The sequence below is a fragment of the Alosa sapidissima genome, chromosome 15 (genome assembly GCF_018492685.1).
Source record: "Alosa sapidissima isolate fAloSap1 chromosome 15, fAloSap1.pri, whole genome shotgun sequence".
Taxonomy (NCBI): Eukaryota; Metazoa; Chordata; class Actinopteri; order Clupeiformes; family Clupeidae; genus Alosa; species Alosa sapidissima.
The window spans coordinates 4598777-4617059 of record NC_055971.1 but is presented as its reverse complement, the minus strand read 5'-3'; the positions used below and the strand labels follow the sequence as shown (position 1 = coordinate 4617059).

Below are 18283 nucleotides of genomic sequence, written 5' to 3'. Positions count from 1 at the left end.
ACCAGTCAGTCACATACATACACGTTTAGTGCAGACCACACACCCCCAAATCACTCCTGCATCTACCCAAGTCTGGTGGCTGTTAGCTGGTTAGCTTGGTAGTTTCAAACAAAAGCACCATAATGGGACATGATGGATGGGTGTTTCAGCCAGTGGACTGTCCTTAAGCATGTTCACAATCCCTAGCGGAAGTTGAATACGGCTGAATTGTATGATTGGTCTACCTAGTAGCTTCTTGGTGTTGGCCTGTGAGGGCTGCCCCATGTCCAGGCTCATGGACTTGCGTGTGCGAGGGCTGATCTGGCCGACAGTGGGGTAGTAAGCCGCCAGGTAGCGCTCAGTCACTTTGGGAGACGTCCAGGGTTGGTTCTCCCTCAGTGTCCTGTGACAAGATGGAGGATGGGGATGACCATGCAAACTCTACTCGAATTTCCCTCACCATAGCTTCATATTTAGCAGTGTTTCTGTTCTGTTACTTTTGATGATTTCAATAAATTGCATTCAACATAATATATTTAAGACATACCTGTAGACTAAAACAAAGAACATGCTACAGTTTAGAGAGCAGCAATCTACACAACAGAGTTAGCATTGGCATAATAATAATAATAAAATAAACAAGCCAGAAAAGTCTATTTAGTACCTGCAGCCTGGGTCGCTATGGTACACAGAGAACGTGTCCATGGAAACGCTCTCCATGGTGACATCGGCGATTAGCAGCGACTTCCTGTGCTTGAGACTGCATCGGCTGCGCACTTCCTCTGAGACGGTGAGGAGAGCTGCACAGAGCGGAGCCAAAGTCACTTACTTGCTCCTACAAATCACACTTCAACGGCCCAATGCAGCAGAGAGCAAAGGAACACAGTGGAATGTGCTACAAGCACTACTCTACTGGCACTGTGTCATTTGTAGAGTTTGCCGGTGCTGCTAATATTGTCGGAAAGCCGAAAGTTGTTGTGTAGGTGATAAAAAAGCACTTTACAGAACAAGAACATTAAACAAGAACATTACAGAGACGTTATTTTGTAATTATAGTGGATAGAATCCACTATCTTGAAATCTAGCTTCTTCTTATTATTATAACCTTTTCTTTTTACCTTTTCAAGAATGAATGCGACTCTAACCGCTTCACGTACAGACATGTTGAAATAACCGTTCTGAAGGTCTGGAGTGGGGCAAGAGTTATTTTTCAGATTTTTCAGATTTCTAAAATGTTAAAAAGCAAATTTTCCCCCCATAGACTTGAATGGCTGTGATGTCATAATGGCCTAAAGCCAGCTGCGCTCGTTAAGCTCCAAGAGTAGTTCCCGGGCTAATCAGAACACTGGCACAGGTGTCACCTGTGAATCCAACGGTCTCAGCTTCTAATGCATACAATGTGGCAAAAGATAATTAATGCTTAGCAAGATGGGTAGTCCTAGTTCATGTCTATGAGGGCAAAGTGGAGTTCAGTCAGAGACGTGCTCTGGTTCAGTCCCCGCCTGCACAGGGGCGTGTCACTGACGTATGACTGACATTTGAACGCCTCGGTTCCACGCCAGACAGAAGCCGGAGTACAAAACAAACTTGGTGTACACCTTCATTAATGTTGATTTTCTCCCGACTGGAGGGTCATACTGTCACAACATTCTCCTGAAATGGGGAGGAGGGTTTGGAGATCATGATAACGTGTCCGAAATGTGCATCCATTGCTCAGAAAAATAGGGCTTTGACAAATTCTGGGAAATTCTTGGATTCTGCCATAGACCAGGGGACAGGAAATGGCCTATCAGGAAGTATCTTCGTAATCAACCATCTTTGATGTGGCGCTCCCCAAAACTACACATCCTGTTTAAGTGTTTCCCGTGTGTCAAAATAAGTCACAGCCATATCTCATGCTTTGCGCATTATATCTCCAGAACGGTTTGACGCATATGCTTCAAATTTGGTACAAGTGTTTGAATGGACTCAAAGATGAAGTGAGTTGATGTTGGAGGTCAAAGGTCAAGTCCATGAACACTCTGAGCACGATATCTCAAGAATGCCTTGACATACATGCCTGAAATTTGGTACGAGTGTTTGTATGGACTCAAAGATGAAGTGAATTGATGTTGGAGGTCAAAGGTCAAATGTCAAGGTCAAAAACACCTTGAGTGTTATATCTCAAGAACGCCTTGACACACAAGGTTTTTTGGTACGAGGGTTTGTATGAACTCAAAGATTAAGTGATTCAATGTTTTTTTTTCAGGAATTTCCCCACCAACATTAAGCCAGCAGCTTTCCATCCACTATTGTAATTCCTCTGGCATTACATTTCTAGTTGTGTATGTTATTCCAGACCCACCTGCTAGATAGGCCACACTCTGGGTGTTCACTTCAAAGCGGTCACAGCCCATGTGTTTGGCCACCAGCCCCAGTAGTGTGTGGAGGATGCGCACGGTCCGGGCTACCGTGCTGGACGAGGGGTGTCTGTAGCCTGCAGGAGGCACAGACACAGCAAGTTAAAAGGGATAGGAGAAGGGCATGAGGAGCAGATAAGAGGACTGGAGAAAAGTCAAGAAAAGAGAGAAGGATGAGATGCAGAAAAGAAGAGAGATGGAGGGGCTTTTACTTCACTTTAGTGCAGACCTATGCAATTACAGTCTTACAGCCAATGGCACAGACAAGACACCTTCACTGGCCAGGGCCATCTGCTATTTGGGATCTGTGAAGTACATCTTTCCCAGTGGGTCTCACCTTTCAGCAAATGTCCCACTAGAGCAAAGTTGAAGTTGGAGGTGAAGTTGAGGCCCACAAAGTGATCCATCTGTTTGCAATGCCACTCCAGAGGCTTGCGAATCTCCATGAAGACTTCCTCAGGACTCTGGAGAGACAGAGGGCTCCTTTGAGATGCCACGCTAATGTCAGAGGACAGCCTCCATGAACCACAAGGGTGCTGTTTCACACTGGTGTTATTCAAGTTATTACTCCATTGTTAAAGTCACACAATCCAACACTTTTCAAGGAATTTGTTTTATGAGCGACTATATCATTTTGATGGAATATGGCCATGTCATGTCCACAAGTTGTATAGGCTATGCAATGTGTAGTTCTGTGGTTCGAGTCAGAACACCATGCAAAAAAATGAATACAAAAGCGTTCATAGCAGTAATAGCCCAAAAGATGCATTGTTGATGTTAAGTTTGCAAGCTTCAATTAGTGCCAATTTCTGGTAGGTGGTGGCACTTGCAAGGTTTCTACACATTGTAGAAAGGTAGCTCACTAGTTTTAGATCAAAACTCTAGAATGCCTCTTTAAACTCAGTAGCAACTGTTAAGAGATGTTATTTGTAGCGGTTATTTTATGTACTGATATTATGGGATTCTTTAAAATGCAAATCAGTAAAGTATCTAGACGGCTAGAACTAAAGGCTTCAGCAAATATTTTGATGTAACTGGCAGTCAAGGAAAAAACAAATCAAAAGTACAGCAATACTAGGCACTGAGAGGCCCTTTCATACATGGGCAGCAGTATGAGGCCTTGAGGGCAGACCTAAACGTGGGGATAAATGTGTGGTCATTCAAAGTGCTGTGTGAAAAATGATCTTAAACTCTGGAGTACGAGCCACTGCTAAAAATAATTCTCAGTTCTGCCCTGAGACTGGCTGAGCCTTAAGCAAAAGGCCAGAGGTCCTGACTTCTTCTGACAAGCCTGCATGCTACACAAGTCACAGGAGCGTTCTCACTTACATGGGCGCGCGCGCACACACACACACACCCCTACATATAGACACAGCAGTAGTAGTCCCATTCTATTGCACTACTTCTCCCTCTCTTGCATGCTCTATGGAGTCTCTCTGACTGCCTCAGTCTTTCTCTCTCCATCATACAGTTGCTCCTTGTCTCCTTCTCTTCATCTCAGTCACAGCCTGTCTCTCCCCGTACACACTGTGTGTGTGTGTGTGTGTGTGTGTGTGTGTATGACTATACATGTCGGTCACAAAGCCTTTGGGCTTTCACCAACACTGACAGGGCTCACTATGTGTCTTCATTTGTAAATTCATCAGAGAACAGAAAGGGGATAGAAGACAGACAGTCAGTCAGTCGGTCAGTAAGCAGCACTCTTCTGTCCTCACACAGAGCAACAGTGGGCTTGACCGCTGAGGGGGAACACTACGCCCACAAACTGGGACTATTGATTTCAAGTGATTCAATGAGGAATAGTACTGAGCGGTAGGCCTGTGGGTTTAAAGATTTAGAAGGCACCATAGGCATACTGCAGCATGAGCAACTTTAATGACATAAAAGTTGATTAAGAATATTTCTATTTCTTCACAAAGTGATATGAGTGTACACAAAAGAATGTGTGAATGTCTGTGTGCATTTGTGTGTGTGAGTGTGTGCATGTGGGATTGTCTGCATATCTGCATATGCTCAAGTGTATGCTAATCTGGGTGAGGACCTAGAGCCTACTGGTGTGGCTTGCTTGAAGTGCCCTGCTCGTGTGGTGTGTGTTAGTGTGTGTATGCACCTTATCGTTGAACACCCGGAGGCTGTCGAGGGTGTGCAGGTTCTGCTCCAGCAGTGCAGTGCCCGCCGAGTAGAGGTTCACCTCGTCCAGCTGCAGAACAGCCACCGCCACCCAGAACAGAGCCCTGTGCATGGGGGAGTCCTGGACACACACACACACACACTGAAACCAAATCATTGCTTCATCGCTACCTTACGTATGTAAAGTATTTATTGTTCATTATAGGTCTTCTATTGTACTGTAGCTTGAATGTTATTCTACACTTGTCACTTGAACTAACATTCCTTGGATATCCCCACTCATGGAATGTCTCTTGACCAATCAGAAATTTAAGCTTACAAATTGTTCAACCAGACTTAACTGTTGTATAACTTAAAATAAACAGCAGATATAGGGTGTTTAAATATTTCACATAGTCTGCATTGGCAACATTGTATGAGATTACGATCAGAGGCGGACAGCCGGTTCAGAAAGTTAAAGTCCTGCCAAGTATTTGATCCAACCATTTAGTAAACCAGCTTATCCTAATTAGCAGCCAGGTAGATCAGATAACTAGTGATATCACCTGTGTTAAGTGCACAGGTAGAAAGAATATGACAGGACTTTTACTTTCTGGAACCAGGATGTCCGCCTCTGATTATGATACATGATAAAATACTTTTTTCTTGTCTTCAGTATATAGGACACACACACACACACACACAAATTCATTTAAAAGCCACAAAGCCACAGTAAAAGGAAATGGACCTTGTACAAGCTTTTACGGAGCACAAATATAACACATGAACTAAACTCAACTACACAAACCAATTGAATATCAATAATTTATTTAAACTAACTGTGAAACAACTCTATACTCAAGATCTACTTTTAATGAAATACAATAATTCATTCTGAGCAGTGCAGGGTGTCATCGGGTAATGTAGGCACTAATCTAGCTATCTAGAGGCTCCAAAGGATGCCAGCGGTTTTCATACCTTAGGCAGGAGGGGCTGCAGTTTGGTCAGAGCGATGACTGTAGCCTCAATGAGAACCTGACTGTTGTAATTATCTGAGCCCTTTAAACAACACTCCAGACCCTGGGTGAGCGTGAGAGACAGAGACAGGAGAGGAGAGGAGAGGAGAGGGGGAGTAACAATGAGGTAGATGAGGAGAGAGAGGGAGACAGTGATGGAGAGAGAGAGATAGATAGAGTCAATGAGGGAGGGAGGAATGGGTTCATTAAATCAGCTGAGGCATTGGGGCGAGGACAAGGAGAGCAGGAGACAACCTGCAGAGGCATGGCACCACCGCACCACCACACAGCTCTGCACAGCACCCAGAGCTGACAACAACAGAGTCACTGTGCAGAGAGCGCTTAGTACAAACAAAGCCATGTGTCCATGCTATCATACATAACACAAACACAGACAAGCTAAAGAACATCACCGTGAACACATCAACAGCCCAACTGTAGCTATACATTATTTCATTTGATTTAAAAATGTAGTTCAGATGAAATGCTGTATGCATTTCTGAAGCATTATTTTGGCACTGGTGCAGTAAAATCAAATTAGTCTACAAAAGCATACAGTTCTCCATTTGTGTGTGTGTGTGTGTGTTGGGGTCAGGGATGACACTCACTCGATCGATACTGAGCAGGGGGCTGGCCTTGCTGAGGATGCGGATGATCTGCTTGATCTGGCCGTGAGTCACACGCTTACTGATGCAGCCAAAAACCACCAGAGCCCGCGGCTGCAGAGAAGGGTTATACTGAAACGCAAACCTGAGAGATGGAGACAGAGAGAGAGAGAGAGAGGGAGAGAGAGAGGGAGAGAGAGAGGGAGAGAGAGAGGTGGAGGTGGCAAAGCGAAACAGAAGGAAAGCATTAGAGTATGAAAGGCAAAAACAGACATCGACATGAAGAGATGCGAAGAGAAAAAAACAAACAAAAAAAGACAGCATGTGGTAAACGGAAATAAAGATGGACGATGTCCAGATAAAGAATAGCCCTCAGCAGAGTGAGACTGATGGGCAGGGCTGCCATAAGCCTTGCTGCTGCAGCACGTCTACTCACTTTTGGGCCAGTTCTGTCCACTGATCCAGCCACTTGCAGCCTGGGATGTCTCTCATACAGGCCTATGGGGAACATAGCAGAGTTAGAGCACTACTCAGGGCCTCTCTAAGCAGGGCCGGACAGAGGAGACATGAAAGGCTGGCGCTTGCTCACAGGTTTACATACATGCTATGGAGTACAGCACACATAGTGCTGCACATGTACTGTGCTGTGGGTTCTCAGTCAGCAACTAAGTATATGTTGAAAGTGTCAACAGCATGCCATGGAGAGGAGAGAGAGGAAGAGGAGGGAGACGATGACAACACACATGTAGACAAAGGACAGAGACAGACGGACAAACTACAAACAGATGTTGGATGGCGACCTCCATGATCTCCAGCAGGGCCTCGGTGACCGTCTCCAGTGAGGACAGGGCAAACGTCTCGCGCTCGTACGACCCCGGGGAGAACGACCGGTCACGGTAACTGGAGCGGAAAGCGATGACAGCTGCCGATTTCACCTTGCTGATGCCAAATAGCAGGTAAAACTTGGGCAGTGAGAATTCTGTCAAACTTAGGCGAAGAACCTGCTTCGTCTCCTCTGTCATAAAAAAAAAAAAAAAAAAAACAAATGTTAGGATGTTTCAGTAAAAGACACCTACATGATTACCTTCTTCTGAGGCCTTTGTCCTGATCAGCTAATTAATTGTTACATCTAAGGACTTGGCAACTCCAAAGAGTGGGAATTGAGACAAATTAAGAAAACAACTCAAAGACAAAATTATATTATTTTTTTCATTTTTCAAGGATGACTGACTAGGAAGTTGCCCCCCCCCCCCATACTACTCTCTTGGACGTGAAAGTGGCAGGACGTGCGGTGGGCAGCTCACCGCTGAAGCAGAGCTGGGCGCACGTGCAGAGCGAGTGGATGATGTTGATGACCAGGCCGTGGGTGGAGGCGCGGAGCGACAGCGGGCCCGTGGCTACCAGCAGCGTCACCACGTGGAACAGGTAGGGCAGGTGCGCTGCCACGTCCAGCGAGTTGTTGAAGGACAGCATGAGCATGTAGCGCGCCAGGATGGCGATGTCGTCCCACATCAGGTGCTGCTCCAGCGTGGGCGTCGGCGACAGGCACGTCTTGTCAATGATCTTACACATGCGGCCGATCACCTGAGCAAATAAGTTCATGTTTACATGTGTCAAGTCAGCATAATTATGTGAAGCAGCCATTGTATCTGCACTACTTATATATATTTGCATAACCACTTAGATTAAAGTCCTAACTAAGTCCACATACACAAAGACCTATGCTCAGCTTTACACCCAGAGACATCTAAGGAAGGGATCTAAGACACATCTAACACACTATGCTCTCACTATGGTCTTAATTCTTTTAACATACATATTCCTTTTCACTATATTTATATTTCATATTCAATTCTAGTATTACATTCTGTATCTTGCTGTACATGCACAATGACAACAAAGGCATTCATATTAGTATATGGATAAACATGAATAAAGATGTATAACCCATCGACATTTCACTGTTTTCATATCAACAGTACAAATGGCAGTGGCCACAAGTCCATCCTTAAGGATGATCATTTGACAACCACAACTAGATGTGATCTATGCATTCTGAACACAAATAAATAGTATGTCTTTCTATCACTTTACTACTTCATCACCCCCTGCATACAATCTGGAACGAGAGAGAGACAGGCAGAGAGAGAGAGCCCATGCTGGACAGAAGGGTAGGGGCAGTAACATGGGCCTTGGGACTACTCTGCAGGAAAGAACGGGGGAGAGGGAGCTGGACAAAGCCGGCCGTTGTGCTCCTCAGAGTTGGCATGTTGGCACTGCGAGGTCAAAAGAGGCTGGCACTTAGCGTCGGTCACTCAGTGCCATTAAACAAGGAGTGAGGAGGACCACACCAAAACACATCAACAAATTAAGACTAGCAAGGATTAAACCACGTGTCCAAGCGTACAACTGCAGGATTCTGGGAGAGATCACAAAATTAAGGTACTGTAAGACATTTTATTGGCAATGAAATGGGCCTTAAAAAAAAAAAAAAAGTAAAAATCCACAATGACTACTATTCATAGTTAAGCTCTCACAAGTCATTGGGCAGACAGTGCCTGAGTTACTATCTTGTTTGCATGCATGTGTGTCCACTTGTGCCTGTGCGATACCAGGAGACGATGAGTGGACAGTGGAGATGATGGACCACTAGTAGTCTGGGTGGAAGGACCCTTACAGGCAGGGAAAAAAATTCTGGGAGGATCAAGAGGAATACTAGGCAAACTACAGATGAAAGACGATTCCTAAAAGCAGTAAGTCTCTCTCTGTTTAAATTAAGATTTGGGGAACAAACAATAAAGATGAGCCAAGAGTTTGAACTCAATGACCTCACGAAATCTCTAAAAGAGCGCACCATTGTATGATTATAACAAAAGTTTATTTCGTTCCATCTCCGTTACTTTTGCTTGAATTCCAGTCAGGGGCTTAATGTATGACAGATGCCAATGACCTAAGCTGTCTAAGGCACTGAGAAGCACCATTTTTAACCTCATCTTTGAGGCTGTGACCCTGAGAGGAACATGGGTGGGTTTTTTGTCTGATTGTTCCGACTGATGAAAGCTCAACTATGTCAGAGGGCTCTTTTGAAACAATGGCAGAAGTGTTAGCACGAGTGACGGCTGCTTCAGCACTGTTTATGCAGAGTTCTGCTTAAGGACTGAGAGGGAAGGCAAGAGAGGAACAGGAAAAGATAAGGGCAGAGAAGACAGAGATAGGACTGCTAGCAAACATTAACACAGAGTGACAGGGACAGAGAGCACGGTCAGAAACCCTCACCTTGCTGGACACCAGCTTCACATTCCCAGAGGCCAGGGCCACGGCAGTGTCGGCCATCACCTCGGCCTTGATGGAGCCCAGGCCTCCGGTGGCGCTGGTCTTTATGAAGCTGTCCAGCACCACGTCCAACAGGTCTGTTATCTGAGGTGGGAGCAGAGGGGGGGACACAGGCCAGTCAGTGAGGGGAACAGTGCTGGAGGAACAGCAGAGCTGACAGGAACAGGGAGAGAGGGAGAGGGAGAGGGAGAGGAGAGGGAGAGGGAGAGGGAGAGGGAGAGGAGAGGAGAGGAGAGGGAGAGGGAGAGGGAGAGGAGGTTTTCTGAAGTCTTCAGCTGCAATCTAACACCAAACAACCAACACACAGTTGCCAATACGATTGATGATGCAAATACTGCTACACACACTCAAACTAATTTCCCCTTTTCTGCTGAAATGAAGCTGTTCTACTTTGTTTGTGAGAAGTGACAGTGAGGTATTACTCTGCCTTTGTGCAGATAAACTTGAGTGGGAATGGAGCTTATCTTTATGGTCATTTATCTGCAGACTAGTTAAGACTGTTATTAGTGGCTCCCTTTAGAAAACAAGACTTACACCTCCATAACCGGAGCAGACAGCTCACAGCACATTACCAAACAGAGCAGGGAGACCATTAGCACATATTTGAAAGAGAGCGAGAGAAAGGAGAAAAGGAGAAACAAACCAGTAAACAAACAAGTACTGAAACACAGATAGACAGAAGTGGACAGAAGGGCCATACACTGGCTGAGTAAGAGACGGATGGACAGACAGAGACAGACAGACAGAAGTCACAGTATGACTAATGCACAGACAGACAGACAGACACAGACAGACGTCATAGTGTGACTAATGCACAGGCAGGCAGACAGACAGCCCTAGGGTCCTTCAGACCTGTCCCAGACTGCCCCAGATCTTGGCCTGGATGGACGGGTACATCTGCTTCTCGTTGATGGTCATGGTGATGAGTTTGTCCAGGATGGCGGTGACCCGCTGGCGCTTGGCGTCGTCGTTGTGCTTGCAGAAGCGCACCAGATTCTGCAGCCAGGGGGTCATGTACTCCAGACACAGGTGCTTCAGCTCAATACCTGCACACAGACACACGTGTGGGTCGCACCAAATCACTACACACATGCAACACAGAAGCTTCATCTGAAAACACAGAAAGTTATGCTACACACTATAGAGAAATACATAATGCTTAGTGATATATCAAGCAACAAATCATGTTTATATTTGTGAATATTTTGTCTCACACAATATTTACAGTTAATTTGTTTAGCAGTTACAAACTTGCTATTGTTAGCACCTATCTCAACAGCTGCTAAAAGCAGCAGAGTGTTTACTGAATATATGACTAACTGTTGACACTTAGAGAGTTGACATTTATAGAGTCTGTGAGAGCATTAGCAAATCTTGATATGCAAGATTATGTGCATGTTTGTGCATGCATCTGATCATGCACATGCACATCTGTGCAGGCTGCATGCATACACAAAGGTGTGTGTAAGTGATGATGTTTGTTATCTGAGTGTGTTCTACTGACTGGACTTGCTGAAGCCCGAGATGCATTCCTCCAGGAACTCCAGGGTGAGGTGGGGCTCATTGGCCGCCAGAGTCTTGCTGATGGACACGATGAAGAGGGTGTTGTTGGCCGGGATGCAGAGGCCAGACGTCTCCAGCAGCTGGCCCTCGATCTTCAGGTTAAACGTGCAGGTTAAGGCACAGAGGAGGTTGTAGGCTGCTGACCTGCAATGACCAAGTACTTAGAATTAGACCAAGATCTGAGTTTAGGAGAGAAAGCTGGACAGTGCTTTGTACTCTACTGCAAGCCATCACAGAGGGAGGACCACACTGGACTGGAACGTCAGTGAGAGCAACTGCATTAGATTACTAATGTGACCACACACACAAACAAAACTGAGATTCTTAGAATTTTGTTCTCTGCTCGTTATGTGTGGAAAACCCGATGACCCAGCAGCACTGATGCTTTTCCTCTTGACGACAGCTGAGTCATTTGGTGTGGTGGTGGTCAGGCTACAGTTTGTGCCGTTCACGATACTCAATCATGCTTCCTGAGTGCATATGAGCAGAACAGCTTCAGTGCTCCTGAACGTCACAAACAGGAACATGAGAAATCCCTCCCCAAGTTCTCCTCCAACGTTCTGATGGCGTTCTCCGCGCGACTCACCTGAGGCTAGGGTCCGAGCTGCCCAGGTTGAGCAGGGCGATGTTGAGCAGCGTCCCCGGCACGTCCTTGGGCCGGATCTTGGTGTGCTGGGGGATGGAGTCGGGCTGCGAGAGCTCCCAGCGCGTGCGGATGTGGATGATGCACTGCACGATGGCCTCGCACTCCTGGTGCATGAAGGTGAGCGGCGTGCCCTGGTTGGCGATGGTCAGCGTGAACTGGCTCTCGTCCACCAGGCAGATCTCCTCCACCTCCGAGGCGTAGTAGATGTCGTTGAGGAACACCGACTGGCCCAGGACGCGGGTCCGCTCCGCCGAGGTCACCTGTACCGCCGTGGAGCCCACCTGGCCAGAGTGGACACAGATACTAAGAATGAGCTGGAGGAAGACAACACTGTTGAATTGTTCTGGACGACAAATTGAAAACCCATTTTGACTCTGAAGCTACATCATACTCAATCAGGAATGTCCAATAGTTTTTCCTTCTCCTTTAAAAGGTTGTTTGAATGTGTTCTACAGCATAACATAATAAAAGCCCATTCACACAAATAAAACAGCATGTTGCAATGGAAAAAGCCTCCCCCGCTCTTCTCCTCTTTACAAACCCCCTTCATCCAATATCATACCCTCCCTTCCAATGTCCCTATTTTACAATGTGCCATTGCTGTTTGAGGAAACAACACAGGCACTGTGGAAAGTCCCCCTCCCACTCACTCAATCACTCTCACTCAGAGCAGTTTCACACACTTACAGTATGTCAACGTGTTTGTGTTTTACAATGCGGAAGTTCCTGATTTGAATTTGTATGCCCATCAATCTCAGGGTGCATGTGAGCTGTTCAGTGCTGCATGCCACAACTATGCCTGGAGCACTACTGCATGCAGCCATTAGACAGGGGGCTTTATTCAAATCTGTACTGTACAAAGGTTCTGTCAGCACATGTATGTACTCATGCTCCTTCTGCATGACAGACGAATGTGTGTGTCTGCCTTCAGATGCCTCACCTTGATGGACACTTTGGTGTCCTTGTGCGCCAGCTTGAGTGCGTTATGGAACACCTTCAGGTCTTCCTCTAGGGTGAGTGTGGCAGCAGGCAGCTTTTGTTGATCTGGCTCGATGTGCTCGGCCAGCCGCGCGGGCGAGTCGATAAACAGCAGCTTCTTGCTGCCCTTCAGGCCCGTGAGCAGCCGCTCGTGGTACTTGGTGTACTCGCGCACCCACGTGTTGCAGTTGTACACAAACACGGCGGCCACGTTCTCATAGGCGAAGTTCGGGAAGACCACAAACCACTTGGAAAGGAAGTCCGTCTTGAAGCGGTTGCTTGGGCCTACATGGGTCAGATCCACAACAATCTCGTAGGGCTTGGCGTAGTAGGGCTTGAGGGTCAGCAGCACGTGGTAGATGAGGAGGTCACCGTTGATCTGGCCTGTTTTGAACCTAGGGTCAGAAAGGAGAGGCGACACAAGGTCAGATCAATGTCATAAGGGAACTCTGGTTCAGTAGTGGTAGATAGTAGTTGGTCATTTTGGCCACACTTTCTTACAAAAGTATTGTAGAATTCAATTCAATGTGAGTGAGTAAATGGATGTATATCTATAACCATGTGTCAATCAATCCATCCATCTTTCAGTTGTGAAAGCTGCAAGCTTCAAAAGCACTGAACAATCACACAGAACAGAAGAGAGAGAGGGGGTGGGGGGGGGCAGAGTATGCATGCAGGTGTTTGATAGGTTTTTTTTAGCTGTAACCACTCGCTGTGTCTACTTACCAACATTCGTCATGTATCTTATTTTATCTTTGTTTCAGTAACCAAGACGTCTTCTAAACAAGACCGACACCCAAAGAGCACCCAAATAGCTCTGAGAGCTAAAGCAAGCCGAACTCATTCAGAGAACAACTTTTCTCTGCACAGCACTTTGACATCAAGCACATCTCCTGTGTCTACAAGAGCAGAGAGCATTTTCAGAGAGCACTGAACCTAGAAAAGCCTTCCACCCAAATCTCTTTACAACGTCGCTACGATCATGGTAGGTGTGGTACTGTTACTAATCATCTTGTCAAGCTAATTTTGACAAACATTTAATGAACTGTTTATCACTACCTTCAGAGCAGGCCAATATTTTTAATAATCCTGGCACTTTTAATTAAGCAAGAATAAATTCCAAGACACCAGAAATGATGAGAAATGGTTGTGCTGAGATAATGTTGATGCTGAAACAATTAAAAATGTTTTGATCATAAAGTATTGCCACAGATGAAATGAAATGTATCGAATGGCAACCAAAAAAGTAAATCCAATGCCTGAACAAGATAAAGAAATAAATCACTGTTACATTCTGTTATGTTTCTAGACAATGACTACCATCGATACATCCACACCATCACTCGAAATCAACTCCACGTCCTCAATCTATAACATGACAGAGACCATTACTGTCCCCGCCAACTCCACCGAGCAAGGTCTCGACTTCGGCTGCATTCCAGCAGAGGTGGCCTTTGTGGTGATGGCTTCAGTGGGCAGTCTAGTGGTCTTCCTCCTGGCCTCCATTCTGGTGCTGGCATGTCAGGTGTGTCGGCTGCAGCGCCGTCAGCAAACCGGCCGACACACCCGCAGCAACGTGGACCTGGTCAGTGGAGCAGGCTACTGGGGAGCGGGCAACCAAGCCGAGGGAGGGGGCATCGCCGGACCGTGTGATGCCAGCGTCATGCTGGAGGAGGTCAAGACGCAGGAGGAGCTAGAGGGCTCCGAGGAAGAGTTTGAGAACAGAAGCGAGGAGGGGAGCGAGGTGGTGGTGACCGAGGACAGCAGGGGTCAGCCAGGAATCACCGTGGCCCCTGTGGGGGAGCTAGTCGACGTGAGTGTGACGAAAACCGTTCCGCCCTCGCCCCCACCCCCACCCCCCATGCCAGGCTCCACTTCCACAGAGTCCTGCCTGGAGATGGGCAGAGACCTGGAAGGTATGCCACTGGTGGTGTGACATCAATGCAATCTTGAGAAGGGGGGATTATGAGAGGAATTTCTGCTCTTGTGAGAAGACTTGATCCGACTTGTTAAATCAGATGAAAAGAATATAATTTCATTTCTTTCTTTTGGATGCCTTAGTCACTTAGTTTTAAGACCCATGGTTATCAATAACCAGTCGAGTAGGAGGAAGTTATCATCTGAATAAACTTGTCACATACTGTAGAAGGGAAAAAGTTTAAGACACATCTCCATACTGTATGTCTGTTATTACCTAGATTAATTACCTTTCGATATAATGCAATTTAAATACCTATTTTCTCAGAATGCTATGTTCACATACTGTAATTTACATACTACAATATTACTAGATATGTACAACTAGAGAGCCATGCTTCTGCTAAATGATTTGAATGTGGGTAATGAAATGATTCCTGAAATAACACAAACCTAACCAGGGAAAAGGGAAGTGCATCTATGTTATATGAATAACTGTTCACACTGAAGCAACCCATATGTGTGTCTACTTTGTCTATGTGGGGATATCGATGATTCAATTCTTTAGATAATATTTTACAAACTAATAAACAGTCTACTGTGGAATGGCATGATGGCGGTCATCTGAAATATGAACAGTTACCGCCACAGTTATTTGTAAATTCTGTAAGTGTTTTGTGAGTTCCAAATTAAATAAACTCCTGCAAACCAACCTGATCCCCATGTACTGTGATCTATGAAGGTGTCACAGTCACAACAACAAAACTGTCATAGCACATACATGTAATCACCAGTGACTACGCTATGTCCACGGATAACAGCACCAAGTGGCATAATATGTCATCATACTATAATATGACAATCAGCATCATGGGTGGTGCCACCCGCATTCAACAATTGATGGGGTCACAATCAGCATAACCTACACTACCAAGTGCAATGTCAAGCTCTGATAAAAGGATGCTCCTCTCTCAAACCAAAATTCAGTAATAAGTTTCAGAGAATATTAAATATTCGGGACAATGTATTTGAAGCTGAGCAAGCTAAGCAAGACAAAACTACTCAGACATCATCTGAACGCCTTTTTTTTTTTTACAACTTCAGATTTGCAATTTCATTGCCCCAATCTTGCTTTAAATGATGTCCCCACCTTTGTAATGCAATGTACCCTTTGAATGGGGAAAGAACTCCTTTAAAGCCAAGCCCAGGCTAAATAGCTGAAATTGCAAACAGTGGCTTTTGTTGAGGGCACAAACTGCATTAAGATGAATGATGACAAGATGACAATTTTGTCAGTCTTGACGCCATTTTTTAGATGCTCTGCTGATCTGAGGTGATATACCATTTGTTTTTGCAAGTAAAATCCACTCTGAAATGGAAGGGGGTGGTGGTTTCACAGCACTTCCTGACACTTTATGAAGCAACGGACTTGAGTTCCGTTTTCCACAAACCTCACACTTTTGACAAGATCAGTCACAGTTAAGGCGTGGTTTCATCAGTCGAGCGAACAAGTATATGTAATCAAGACATAATCCAAGTTCGATAACCTTCCATATCAACCACGTGGGCATATGATACCTGGTCACCAGGAGTGAATGGGGTAGAAATAGCAGGTCAGTGCACGTTGAATTGTATTCTTTTTCTTGGTAGACAAGGACTTAAACTGCTACACAATGACCTTAACTACTGTGGGGATGGCAATAAAAATGCACTAGTACTGCATGCACATGATGTAATGGTCATGGTATTTGAGTAGTTCATTTTAATGGAGATATAAAGGAATGGATGATTTTGTTATCATCACAAGTCAGCTGACAGAGCTTTCTTGTTATCATCTACACACAGCTGACAGAGCTTTCTCTTTAAGACCAGATTCTTGAATCTTGAAACTCCAGTGTCACAAATAGAAAACCTTTCTGAAAATTAAGAATAGAAGAAGATATGTTTACCATCAGGATTGATCTGTTAGGCCAAATGTCCTGCACACTGATGTCCGTACTGTACAACATGATCTCATAAGCGACATGTATTTCTTCAACTGTGCAAGTATAATCTGAACACAGACGGGAAGTACATAACGTTCACAGAAACCCACCAACAGAGGACTTTTTATTCTTTGTTTTTTAGACTTCTCCAAAAACGTGTACTTTGAGTGTGGACAGAATGGAGCAGATCCGTGGTGGCCTTGTGCTGCTGTTCTGTGCCGCTGCTCTGTCACCACAGGAGCTGAATGGGGCCCCGCTGAGTCACCACTCGACACCTTTCCAGCCTGAGAACACAACCCTGCATGCACCCAAACAACACACCATGATCACTACAGCCAAGCCAAGCCAGGAGCCCATGACTGCTGCTGCATTCACTGCTAGGCTTGAGAGCAGGCTTGAGACAACAACGGGACCAGTATCCAAATCAACGAATCATACAACTCAGAGGCCCAGCCCTCCGATGGCCTTTCAACCAGTGTCAAATACAGAGAAACCAAATTCAACTTCTGCCGTGGAAATGAGCACAAATCACACAATAGCTTTAGACAAAGCAGTTACTACGGATCCCCATGTGTTGAGCACAACCTTAAGCCACTCTGACGCCAATCAGACGGGTTCGTTTGAAAGCCACAACCATACAGCAATGATCAGTGCTAAGCCATACACCAGCAAACCCACTCCGACAGCCAAGGGGGCATCCACACAGAGCTTGTCCACCTATGCTACGCCAAAAACCCCAGAACCAACCACGGCTCCTACTTCAGCGTATGCAAGCACAAGGACCACTAGAAGGACCACCACAAGGATGACCGCTCACCCATTTAAACCCAAAACTCCGGCAGCAAAAACACAGTCTTCTGAGACAAATGGGATTGTTGCAGCCGTCTTGATTGGCTTGATTTTGCTAATGATGTTCGTGGGCATCATATTTATCTGGGTCAAAAAGTGCAAATGGCAGAGGAGGCAGCTGGAGAATTCAGAGTGGGCAGGTCCCTCCCCATTCCTTGATGGAAGCACCCAGCCTCACTTCAGCACGGATTCCACCAGGCAGGAGTCCAAGAGGATCTCCATCGCAGGGTTCCTTCATCAGAATCTCTCCAAAAGTAATTCTCTGCTCAATGATATGGAGGAGGGCATTGATATGGACATTCTGCCAGGTACCACATTTGGACAACACGACCACGTTGAAACTAAACCAGCTAATGGAACTTTTCAAGAGAAAAAAGGGGAAACTGAACATGAGCAGGACAATAAGAGTGCTAAGTCTGCTTCAGAAAATGTCCAAACGACCACTGATGCAGCTATCCATGACCCAAATCCAAAAGCCGAAATGGAGGACAATAACTCTGGCGTGAATCCAAACGAGACTCCCTCAGCTCAGCCACCACCAACGAGCACCTCCACAAACACCCCTCCTCCACCTCCAGACATTGACCTTCGACCTTTAGAGGACACAACACCAGCATCAGACGTGCAAGTCCCTCCAGCGCCGCCCTTACCTCAAGCCTAATTCTTGTGACCGCCTACAAGTTACTCATCTTTGAAATACCAAAGAGAAACTAAACGACCTGACCAACCATTAAATACCACAAAGGAAGGATACCGTTTAACTGGAAAGGGCAGATGGAAATTTACAAGTAACACACTGTGATAGTAGTGTCTTATGACGAATGGAAAAAATTGTAAAATAAAAAGGGTTCAACAGTTTAATTCTTTCAATGCAGCATAAGACAAAACTGATCTGTTCATCAGT

General features: G+C 45.6%; 3 protein-coding genes across 4 annotated transcripts in view; 2 read left to right on the top strand and 1 right to left on the bottom strand.

The window, feature by feature from the left end:
• The window catches only part of nf1a (neurofibromin 1a), an 86041-nt gene that overhangs the window by 12560 nt on the left and 55198 nt on the right, over positions 1–18283 (bottom strand). For both annotated transcript variants that reach the window (XM_042064730.1, XM_042064731.1), the window contains exons 36-50: positions 12591–13023; positions 11591–11931; positions 10946–11148; positions 10294–10487; positions 9385–9525; positions 7413–7692; positions 6909–7123; positions 6545–6606; positions 6112–6253; positions 5466–5567; positions 4489–4629; positions 2716–2842; positions 2324–2455; positions 644–779; positions 225–382 (exon numbers count right to left, since the gene is read on the bottom strand). In XM_042064730.1, the coding sequence (XP_041920664.1) occupies positions 225–382; positions 644–779; positions 2324–2455; positions 2716–2842; positions 4489–4629; positions 5466–5567; positions 6112–6253; positions 6545–6606; positions 6909–7123; positions 7413–7692; positions 9385–9525; positions 10294–10487; positions 10946–11148; positions 11591–11931; positions 12591–13023 (2807 nt within the window). The remainder of the gene's footprint in view (positions 1–224; positions 383–643; positions 780–2323; positions 2456–2715; positions 2843–4488; positions 4630–5465; positions 5568–6111; positions 6254–6544; positions 6607–6908; positions 7124–7412; positions 7693–9384; positions 9526–10293; positions 10488–10945; positions 11149–11590; positions 11932–12590; positions 13024–18283) is intronic.
• Positions 8237–15262, top strand: LOC121684662. The gene is made up of 4 exons (XM_042064736.1): positions 8237–8550; positions 8724–8861; positions 13393–13613; positions 13938–15262. The coding sequence occupies exons 3-4, from the start codon at positions 13611–13613 to the stop codon at positions 14562–14564; spliced, it is 630 nt and encodes a 209-aa protein (XP_041920670.1). The 5' UTR covers positions 8237–8550; positions 8724–8861; positions 13393–13610; the 3' UTR covers positions 14565–15262.
• On the top strand, positions 16009–18237 carry LOC121684659 (protein EVI2B). Its single transcript, XM_042064734.1, has 2 exons — positions 16009–16158; positions 16673–18237. Exon 2 carries the CDS (start codon positions 16709–16711, stop codon positions 18038–18040), a length of 1332 nt encoding a protein of 443 aa, XP_041920668.1. The 5' UTR covers positions 16009–16158; positions 16673–16708; the 3' UTR covers positions 18041–18237.